Below are 11,467 nucleotides of genomic sequence, written 5' to 3' on the forward strand. Positions count from 1 at the left end.
AATTGGTTTACTAAAGACGTGCTCCGTACCTCAATTTGTCAATTAATTGAGTGGCAAAAGCTCTCAAACTAATGAAATATCTCTATGGTTTGACCATGTACGTGCATGAAGGCAAGTATACAGGAAAAAACTAGTACCGGTACACAGGGAATTCATCCGTAAAAAGGGATATTAACCTCACAATTCACTACCAAATCTCCATGCTTTGTCCTTTCTGCTGTTGTGAATATAAATCCTTTAAAATCCCCCCAAAATTGTCAACTTCTAAAACGTTTGATCGAACAAGACACCATTGATCAATCAACTAAACTAATAAAGCAGTGGTTCTTAAACTAATCACAGCAAGTACCACCGGATCTGGGTCTATAGTTCTACTCCAGGTCAAAAACTATGGCCAAATCAAGTCCTTCATCATTGCTACATTAGTTCTAGAAACTACCTAAAGGAAGGCCCAAAAAGTAGATCCTTTTGACTCTAAATTTACCAAATAATAGACTTGCAAAGGACCACCAGAGATACGCGCACCACAGTTTGAGAAACACTGGTCTACAGGGATGTGAAGGAACTACTAGACTACCACTAAATCTCGACCAACTCAACTAAAAATGTGCAAAGCATCTGTCATTGTGATTATTGAGCATTGCAAGGGGAAAGGGATGGTTAGCGGAAAGACAGCCAAACAAAGAGGTGTGTGCCCTGTGCAATATATCTAGTAGTTTTATGTCTGTGGGCTGAAGCTGTGCGCTTTAGAAGATGTTTGACCCATGCACAAGGGCAAAACATGGCCCCTAGACGTCTGGCAGAAGCATTGAAACCCTCAGCTCCAAATGCAGGTTTTAAGTGCTCTCAATCATCAGTGGAACGAGCTTGGTGGAGAAAAGAGGAAGGGCCAGACACTTAAATGTTGACAGAAAAGGGTGAATTTACAGCAAACTAACCATGTGCAGCCACTAGCCAACAGTTAATCTTTCACCAACAGGTTTATGTTGCACATGTGGAACCCATAGACAAAGAGCACACATTTTAGTTTCAGAATAAGCCATTGCAAACCCATAATGTGAGAGAAAACAAACAGGAAGTTGAATTTAAGCTTGTGATTGCCTGTTAAATCAAGACATCGGCCCACGCTTTTGTTCCGTTCACTTAATCTGACACTTTAAAGGAGGAGAAAGCCCTATGGCCTATCTTTCATATCTCGTTTCATTTGTGTGACTATGTCTCCCTCTAGTGGTGAAATAAAGTCACGACTTTAACCGTTCACCGAAGTCTAAAATAAATTCAATTTTCGCTTGCTTTTATTTGCTAAATGAATCAAGTCGAGGACATTTGTCGAATCAAAAAGAGCAACTAATCTTAATCTATTTTTTTTTAAATTGCAATATTTCCTTTCGTGTTCCGTTTTGCAGACGTAAACAAACCCAAAGTTACGACCGGTTTCACGACACATCCGAACCCCTTTACGACTGTTTTGGAGGCTGGTTCAAAATGGAGTAAGGTTTCATGTTTCTGTGCGCCCCGTATTGAATTAAACACCGCTGTTTTCGGTCAGTCTTTGCTTTGATAGTGAACGACCTCGACCACGATCATGTCTGAAGAAAATAAGTCCGGTTCCATGGGTTTCTTCTCGAGCTACGACGATCTGAGCGACAGCAGCAACGCGAGCGATTCGGACGAGGATGGGAGAGAAAGCCTGAAGAAACCCGGTCACAAGTCGGACAAAAACGCTTCGGGGAGCAACAATCAGCCTCCACAGCAGGGGACGAAAAGGTCTGCCGGCGGTGCACCTTTGCCCAAACCCGATGAGCTTTTCGAGACCGTTGCCAGACCCGCGTTTCTCTACAATCCGCTTAATAAGGAGATAGACTGGGATAATCTCGTGGTCAAAGCGCCAGAAGAGGTGAGGTCCATTCACCTGAAACGATCAATATGTTGCAATAAAATCAAACTCTCAATTTGAGTTGGCGCAATCAATCAAATTATCAAACAAAGGCTGCAGTTATGTAAATCAAAGAATGTCATCCATAACGTGCAACATGTCCTGTCTTTTTGTAGATGCATTTGGTTTTATCTGTGGTTGTTTAGACCTCTACAAACATGTTCTGAAATACCTAGGATTTTATTTCATATTTCAGTCTCATCACAGATGTGAATGCTCCTGGAGTTGTTTACAAGCTGCACTCGGGAACAGAATCCTACTTTTTTCAGGAATCTAACGAGTATATAAGAGGTTATCATCAGAAACTAATACGATGTCAGATTGTGGTTATTAAGATATGCTGTTATGATAAAGTTATCAGTACATGAAAGTATTTAATAAATTATGTTGCTCTTTGTAGGCTCCTAAAGAGTTCACGCCGTGGAAGACCAATGCAGTCCCTCCTCCTCAGAGCTACACTGCAGTACCAGAGCCAGTGAAAAAGAAGGGACCACCTCCAGGGATGGACATGGCCATAAAATGGTCCAATGTGTATGAAGACAATGGAGAAGATGCTCCTGCACACTCTGGCAAAGCACGCTTCCTCCCTCCGGAGGAGCAGCTGTCCGAGTCAGGTGAGTCTGTTTATCCTTTAAGGATTACAGATGATCAACTGATCAAAGCACAGTGTAAGGATTAGAGGCACATCCTGTGCAGACTCTGATCATCTGCATTACATGTGCTAGGATCATACATAACAGTATCGCATGACCCTGTGTGTAAAAACATTACAATCCATGTTTATTACTAATTCATTATTTATTATATTATTGAGTTAGCCAGAGGTCTATTTTTGGTCCGAAGTCCCTGGACAGATGTTAAAGGTCACAAAACTAACAGTAAAATTACATGAATACAAATATGCTTCATGGGTTTGAATATTTATTGAAAAAGGGGAAATGCAGCTAGACTTCAAAATTTGGACCTAACAAAACAGAAACAGTGAAATTGCCAAGAGACGTTTTATAGCACTGTTGCTATCTCATTTGGAAGGACCAGGTATAAGATCTTGTTGTCAAACATTTTCTTGGCATTAGCTGTCTTTTATTTCCTCCGTGGACTTTAATTATTAACCATCGCCACCATCCCGCTGTACAAACTCCGGACCTGCACCATCTTTGACTTAACACCGCACTATGCAATTGTAGATCAGCAAGCACACCTCCTCCACTGTTTCATCAACACCGGGGTCCCCCAATGGTGCGTGCTGTCCCCCCTGCTCTTTACTCTGTTTACACATGATTGCCTTGCTTCTTCCTGCTTCAATCTCGACGACACCACAGTGTTCAGACTCATTAACAACAACAATGAGACGGACTACAGAACGAGGTGCAACATCTCATGATCGTCATGATGCCACTGCAGTAACCTTGTCCTGACCTTGTCCTTTGTCTGATCAACAAGACCAAAGAGATTATTATGGACGTCCGCTAAAATGGACAAAACCACCATCAGCCGATCTCTATCAGCGTGGGGGAGTTGGAGGGGGTGACTTAACTTTAGGTTCCTGGTGGTGACCGTGATGGAGGACCTCCGCTGTGGGAAAGGCCCAACAAAACCTCTACTATCTGAGGAAACTGATGAGCGCCAAAATCTCCCCTGACCATTGATGGTGAACTTCTACAACTGTCAGTGCCATCGGCAGTGTTCTGACATATGGATTTTTAGTGTGGTTCTATAGGTGCACTATATCAGCACCGATCAGAAGGAACTCCAACGGGTGGGAAAGAACAGTGGGGAAAACCATTGGGACGACTCTGCCAGAGATCAGTACAATCAACACCACCGGCTGTTTGAAGAGAGTGCACTACATCCTGCGTGACTGACCGCACGTACAGGTCCATTCAGGCCAGAACAACCGGACTGACCAACAGGCTGCTGAACACTGCCCCCTCTCTGCTTCCTCCTTCCATGGACAATAACTGTATCCACCAATACAATAACAACAAACCGCACTTTGTACTGTTGCATAATGACATAAAAACTCCACATATCTGACTGTTCCTTTTGACGCTGTTATGCCTTCTATGCTGCTGCTCAGACAGTAACTGTCTACAACATGTGTCTTTACTGTGCTAATGTTTACACAGTGGTTATTTATTTGGGTTTAATGGGATATTGCATCTTTGTATTGCACTTTAAAGCAAAGCTATGCACTTTGATGCTCTGAAATAAATGTAATTGTTTTCTATGACGATGACAATACAATGGTGAATTCAATTACATTTTATGTCAATCAAAAGTCATTATATCATGTTTGAGCCTAAATATCATGTTTTCCTCTCTTTTTTTTAGATGAAGAAGCAGATAAGTCTGACGCTTCTGCCAAAAAGAAACGTGTCGAGACGTTTCAGCAGAAGGAGAAAAGGAAGAGGGACATGGGACAAGCAACGTCTGACAAGACTTTTGTAGAGGAGGAGAAAAGGATCCTGAGGCAAAATATTGACTGACTGGAACTTTGGAAAAGGAACTTAGCCTGGGTATTTATGAAAAGCCAATGCTTTACACGATCTCTTTACCAAGGTCTACTTTACCATAATGTGTTTGTTAATGTTTCAGTCAAATATATTCAAGAAACTGAAAACTGATTTTATTTCCCCAGTTTTGGTGCATTGAAGCTATAATTATATACGTAGAATGTACAGTGTATCATGTACATTGTATGTACAATCTGTTACAGTTTGTGAAACGTCACGTGTATAATGGTTTTCATAGATGTTTGCTATTTGTGTTTTGTATAAATTTAGTCAAGTCAGATAATATGCCAAGAATTGATTTAATTTAAAAAGTAATGCAGTGTGTAAAACCTACGAAAAGATGTTTAGCTTCCTGCATGATGTGAGCACTAGATGTCGCTGTTTGACAACACATGACTCAGACCCCTTCATATTTTCTGTGCTGCACATTGGTGTGTACAAAGGCTACTCATGCCACTATAGTACTATGTTTGTAAGTATCTTTTAGAGATTGTAGTCTTGTTGTTCCTTGACAAACTTGGCGATATACAAATGTCTTTATGACAAAAAGTAGGTGCTGCTGAGATGCAAACCACAATGCAAGAACTACTGTGGTTTATAACTTTATATCATTATAGTTTCAGTTAAATCAGCTGTTTTTTATTATGAATTTCCAATACTCTGACCCAAAAGCAATAAAACGTTTTATTGTATATTGACATCTGTAGTATTATTATTATTTTATATATTTTATCATTTTAAATGGCTGGTGCTTTGAAGTTTGTTTAATGATTTTGTCATTATTTCCACTTTTGAAACACTTGTGATCAGAGGAATTCCTGGCCTATCTCTCATCATGGGTTCACATGAAACTGCGGTAAACGCACTTTTGATAAAATTCCAGCTGGCAGGTATGTGCCTGGCCTTGCCTGAGACGAGGATCTGGTCCTCAACAGCAGCAGACTGATGTTATCAACCAGATTGAAAAATAACTCTTTTTGTGGAGATGAAAAATGACCAGTGAGTTCACAGTAGTCCATGTTTGTCAATTACTCATCTGTCTGTCTCCACACTGGACGTTCTCCTGAAATAACATGTTATGAAATATTGTTTCTTGGAATACTTGAGATTCCACTTTAGCGGTGGCAATGTCTGCTGGACTGCAGCCTGTTTGTGCGTTCACACTACCAGACACATCCGCAACATCACATTTCACACATTTGTGCCTTTATCTCCACTTATGAAGTTAGAACATGTTTCACACCATTAAAGTATGTCTATTGTGCCTTATAAGAGGAAGAAGCTGGTTCTGTTTCAGGTGAATGATGCTTAAACCAGGATACAGAAGTCCTGCTCCGAGGAGTCACACAGGCTGTTTGTCTCTCTGACATATTTACGTGAAGGTCAGGACCTCATGATGGCTATTGAGTATTCTGTGGCCTATGCGGGTCAGGCTGCCTAAAGCTGTGCCTCCATGACTTATGACACATTCACACAGTCTGCACAATGCGTGGCTCGTGTCTCAGGGCTGGGAAGCACATACTTTTATTGGCATTTTTCATCTACTCAATGTTTCGACCCAGAGAACTGCATATCAACAGCATTGCTTTTGCGTTTGCTTTTGCTGCTGCTTTTGCTTTTGCTTTTGCTGCTGCTTTTGCTTTTGCTGCTGCTCTGTTGCCTTTGGTTGAATCAGCAGTGTTTCCTAGAGGCAAACAGTTGTTTTTCACACCACCCAAACACATTAACAGATGTTGTGCAGAAAGCCAGGCTCCTGAAGCCCTGTGTTAGATAAAGCAGCAGCATACAACACATCGGGGTAAACAATATATTGTGCCCAATGTACTGGAATAATATATATGTTTGATTGCTGTCTATACTATTCTCTGTCTTGTCCGTTTCTATCATTTTTTTTTTTGTTCAGTCCTGTTACAATCTCCAAAACGAGTCCAATTAAAGATATCATGATATCAAATTTTAGTGTTAAGATTATTGTGAGAAAAAACATCACAATTTAATGATTGTTCATGATATTTAGACTGTGACTAAACAACAGTGACATTTTTAATTTTCTTTCATTCCTGTGATCAAACATGTTACTGTTCCTCAAGTTTATGAACCAGCTTTATGAAAATGAACTTTCTGAAAGACAAAATAAAGTTAAATGTGTCAATAATTAAAAAATGTGACAAAAATGTAACTATTTTTTGGATGATAGTGGACCCAACATTTGAATCAGCGATTTCTCCACTTTGTGCAGTTGCCTTTTTTATTGTCTACAGTTGCTTGAATCACCTCCAGTTAAGTAAAGTGTAGTTTGGGAACAAAAAGGTGAAGAATTGACACAAAACCTTCTTGTTACCAAACCAAAGCCGCTGCCTATTTAAATAATCATGAATAAAGAAAGCTTTTATTAAGGATATTCATGCACACTTGCTCTAAATCTCTACAAAAAAAAAAAAATAATAATAAATGACCCAGAGTAATGTTTATGGCACTTAATTACAAGAAGTTCAGCCTACTTACACTAACTACATATGTATGTCACGAGCTGCTGAGATAAGGACTTATCAGGCTTTAGAGGATATGATTCAGCTCTAACAGCACATTATCACTTCAGTCCTTTTACTGATATCTCTGTATTGTTGATCCAGTTACCTTAGACGTGCTTGTGTTCTTTGGCTTGCTTTAATTAAAATAGAGGTTATTATTATTTATTTAACTTTAATTTACTAAATGAGAGCTGATAAAAAAAGGTCACAGCAATAGTTATGAAACCTGTTCAAGGACTGCAGGTGGAAATTAGCAACTTTGCACAAAAATATTATTTCCTCTTTTATGTGGGTTTATGTGCATTGTCACTTATAAACAAATTATACTAACTTTTCTGGTGGAGGGACCGCTGCAGATGTTGTTGCTGTGCATGGAATATTCCTCATTATGTCATTAAACTGATCTCATTTGTATTTATTCAATTGTTTAGGTTTTTATGGCTCAAAAATGCCTCCGGAAACATGCATTCATATTGCGAGTGGGGTTGCCTCACCACAGATCTGAGCTGTAACCTGGTCTGGTGACTTCTCCAGCTTGTCTCCACAGAGAAACTAAAACTAGTTTAATGCCATATTATTGAACATTCTAGGCAAAGTAATAACGTTGCATAATTCACCTTTAAGGAGTAAAAAATTACAAAAATGTTTCGATTTTCCCCCCCAGATTTCTTTTATAATTTAAAGTTGCCATTCTTCTAAACAAAATCAAAAATAGTCTATTAATCTATTTTTTTTGGTAATATTTTTTTTATATTAACATTATATATTTTTTTTTAATTGAAAGGCTAATGGACAATAAACCGTGAACCCCTGGCAACAGTGCTCCGACAGGAATCATTCAGGGTAATTTATGCCCTGAGAAAGACTTGCGGGGGACATAAATTTACCCGCGCCGTGCCCCTGAGAAAGAGGAGCGGCCCATAAAGCGGCTGGGACAGAGGGAGCCGGAGACACAGAGGGGCAGAACAATGGGGCAGCCATCAGGAGGGAACACACCAACAGCTGCACTGCCCCCTGTCTCTCTGCTCCCTGCTCACTGTCACACACACACACACACACACACACACACACATACACACACACAGGCAGATGTTCTAACGCCACCTGACAAAGGGCATGGTGCAGGAAAGAGGAAAGAACTTTGGTCACTTTGAGTGTAAAGGGCTCTATAAATACTCTAAACCAGGATTTATCTGTCTAATTCAGTTCTAAATGTGGTCTATACATACAAACTGGATATCATGAAAGAAAAAGGAGAGAATCAGAATCAGAAAGAGGTTTATTGCCCTTGTCAATAACAGAATTCAAGAAAGGAAAATAAGACATTGTTATTAGTTTGTTATTATTCAAGTACAAAAAAAAAGGAATAGAATGTCTCCAAATAGTCAATGATTAAATACTATTTCATCATCACAGGGAATATGAGTGATCATTTGCTAGTCAATTAAACAAATATTATTTTGGCTAATCAATTAGTTCTTTAGATCAGATTTTTTTTTTTTTTTTGACCCATGTAACAAAGTTAAAATAATGCCAATTGAGGACCTCTTAATTGAGTAATATTTTAAAATCAGAAATACTAAATGTAGATCTAAATTAGCTGATGATTAATTTGCTGCAATTAATCAAAAATCAAAATAACCCTATTAGAAAGCAAGAACAAATGTAATTGAGACGATGGAAGAGGTAAAGAGGTGGCTTTCTGTTTCACTAAATTCAAATGAATATTAGTTCCATCGAGTCACATTCAGCTGCAGAGAGCTGACTTCACTCTATGTGCTGTAAAGGCGTTTCAGCAAATTGCAGGTAATGTGCTTTAGTCTCTGGAGGATGTACGAGGAAAATGAGCTGATTCAGCAGCAAAAAGAGATGCTGTTAACACATTGTTACAGTTTCATCATTATTACACTTTAATAACTGGTCAAATATATAGCATTTTACACTATAAATCACTGAAACAGACTGGCACATGTTATCTCAAGTGTATCTTCTTGAATAATTTTCTCCTGTTTGACCTTGTATCTGGGCTCCTGGCACAACCTCGGGCGAAGTGCACAGAGAGGTATGAAACACACTTGAACCTTAAGCCATTTGTTTGCCTTTGCCTCCACCTGGAATGTGCTGAAGAATGAGCTGCTGAAAAGCTGCAGTGGCTGGAACAGTGCACATGCGCAATCCTAAGCAGAGAAGCACTAATGTCACACAAACAACATCTGGAATGTTCTACCTGTTTTTGTATGTAAAAAAAAAAAAAATGCTCATGCATTAGGTTTCATTTGAACTGGTATTGATACTGAAAAACCAAAACAATAAGACAAAGTTGGACCTTTTCTGAATAGTTTTGGCGTGGACCTAGAACAAGAACACATTAATATAGAAAATAAATAACTATTTTTTTTTGTTGAAAATACAATCTACTTTTGGAAATACAGTTTTATATCCAGTTTGCCAGAAATAGTTGGCAATTAAGTATTTTTCTACTATAACAGATCAGGTAATTTGTTGGCACATTTCTTTTGTTGCTATTTCAACAGAAGTCAGAATTGAGCAGCACAAAAAATAATCCTTCAAAGTGAATGTCACATGCAACTCTACACGAATGTCAAAATCAAAGTTTTACTTTTACATCACTCGGAAACTTTACAACTGCAATAACCACTCGTCTCCACATGTTATTGCGCTGCCTGGAATGTTCCACCTATTTATTTTGCATTTATTCGATTACAGGTGTATTTATTGCTCAAAAATACCTTTAAAACATGGTTTCTTACTGTGAACTGTGTCATCTGTCCACTGGCATTACCTGCTTGTCTCCAAGATAGATACATTTAATGCCATGGTGTGGAGCATTCTGGGTAAAACAATAACATCACCATGAAGAGAAACAGATGGCAAGCGCTCCATCAGAAGTCACATAGTGCACCTTTAATTAAAAGCAAAACTTTTACCAAAACACAATGAAACAATTGGACTGAACAGAGTCTCATTGTCTGGAGGACTGTTATTGTCAGATCAATGGCCCCCATGTCCCTCATTCCACCCCCCTGCAGCTCCAGCTCCAGCTCCAGAGGGTGATAAGCATCTGTTATCGCCCTGCAGGAGTGGTGAAGGCCTGACGCCTCGGCCTGCGTCCCGACTGCCTGACTAGACCCTGTCTGAGCACTTATTTACAGGTCAAAACCTGCAGGCTATGCTCTGTTTGTGTGTGCAGGGCCTGGAGAAAAGGGAGAGCTGGAGAGACAGAGGTGGCTGTCATGGAACAGAGCCTTTGGAGTGATTCTGCACAGGTCATGAGCCGTGGCCTGCGCTGACCTCTTCTCACTAATCTTCTGAGCTAAAGCACTTCATTTTAATACACCAAAATTCTGATCATTATCTGCTTTCTGGAATTGCCAGATATTTAAAATGGCATGTTAACAGCGAAATCTGAAGTGAGTAATCAGAAATGTTTACAATGAAAAAAAAAAATATATATATATAGCAAAAGGCAAACTAATGTAGCTAAGACAAACGTTTCAAACAAACTGAAAAAGATTAAAGATTAAATTAGTATGAATTATTGTACTTCAACATCTAAATACCACCATTTATGAACTGGCATGTGTTTACCTGCTGTTTTTATTATCATTATTAACCTTTATTTATACAGGGAGAACCTGCTGAGAGTCATGAGAGTTTTTTTAAAAAGACATAAATACAATAAAATACATATAGAAGTCAGTCATGTCATATTAATTCATATTTACAGACGTTTAAAATTGCCGAAAGAAGGAAGTTTACAATTGCATGTGAGTCAGTTTTACCCAATTTTGTTTTTAACGGTACGTCAAGAATAAAGTGCTCTTGTGCACGTTATAACCGGTTTCAGTTTTTAATAACCTATTTAAATAAAATGGTGGTTTGTTTAAGATTACACTGGGATTTTCCCGTTGTGGGACAAATAAAGGTTATCTTATCTTATTAATTTAAAAATAAAGATTATACCGTGCTGATTCAAGATGTTGTCATACTTTCTCATTTAAGTGCAAGGATTAATCTTTTTTAAAGATTTGTGCAGATGCATTTATGTAAATATAGTTCAATACTGGCATAAGGCAATTTTAAGACGATTTTCACTGACTGTTTCTATAGAGAGAGACAATTTTTGTTTTTGATTCAGCTATTTTATTCAGTCAAGGAGCTATGATGGTCATTACTCTATTAAAATGATAATTTTGCTATTTTAAACCTGGACCCAGTACACAGTACATTCAACTCAATAATTAGATCAGTTTTGCTGTTGTGTGTATTAGAGTAACTGATGTATTTATTTATTTTGTGTGTACAATTTTCAATTGTCAAATCAGAAGGGTTTTTGGTGCCACAACTCTACCAAATTCGCACAAGACGTTTGGGAAGTATTTTCTCTGAGCAAATAAAACGAATCTTCTGAGCTCAGGAAACGAACACTTTGAACAAGAGAAATGTGGCAAAACTCGCTGCGA

At 38.6% G+C, this 11,467-nt stretch overlaps 2 protein-coding genes across 2 annotated transcripts in view; both read left to right on the forward strand.

Moving 5' to 3' along the window:
* Positions 1–1,459: 1,459 nt before the first annotated feature.
* Positions 1,460–5,150, forward strand: cunh1orf52 (chromosome unknown C1orf52 homolog). Its single transcript, XM_072438598.1, has 3 exons — positions 1,460–1,897; positions 2,337–2,550; positions 4,271–5,150. Exons 1-3 carry the CDS (start codon positions 1,586–1,588, stop codon positions 4,423–4,425), a joined length of 681 nt encoding a protein of 226 aa, XP_072294699.1. The 5' UTR covers positions 1,460–1,585; the 3' UTR covers positions 4,426–5,150.
* A 698-nt stretch (positions 5,151–5,848) lies between these two features.
* Positions 5,849–11,467, forward strand: part of syde2 (synapse defective 1, Rho GTPase, homolog 2 (C. elegans)) — a 75,913-nt gene continuing 70,294 nt past the window's right edge. The window contains exon 1 of the mRNA XM_072438060.1: positions 5,849–5,879. Within this exon, the coding sequence (XP_072294161.1) occupies positions 5,849–5,879 (31 nt within the window). The remainder of the gene's footprint in view (positions 5,880–11,467) is intronic.

Source organism: Eucyclogobius newberryi, unplaced genomic scaffold (genome assembly GCF_026437365.1).
Source record: "Eucyclogobius newberryi isolate DKJ021-1_F unplaced genomic scaffold, fEucNew1.0.hap1 SCAF_9, whole genome shotgun sequence".
In the NCBI taxonomy this organism is placed as follows: Eukaryota; Metazoa; Chordata; class Actinopteri; order Gobiiformes; family Gobiidae; genus Eucyclogobius; species Eucyclogobius newberryi.

What these genes read in the sequence shown, in the direction of transcription:
- cunh1orf52 (XM_072438598.1), top strand. Translation starts at nt 1,586, where the DNA reads ATGTCTGAAGAAAATAAGTCCGGTTCCATGGGTTTCTTCTCGAGCTAC. An exon ending in TGGTCAAAGCGCCAGAAGAG is followed by an intron (nt 1,898 to 2,336) that starts GTGAGGTCCATT and finishes TGCTCTTTGTAG; the next exon opens with GCTCCTAAAGAGTTCACGCC. An exon ending in GGAGCAGCTGTCCGAGTCAG is followed by an intron (nt 2,551 to 4,270) that starts GTGAGTCTGTTT and finishes TCTTTTTTTTAG; the next exon opens with ATGAAGAAGCAGATAAGTCT.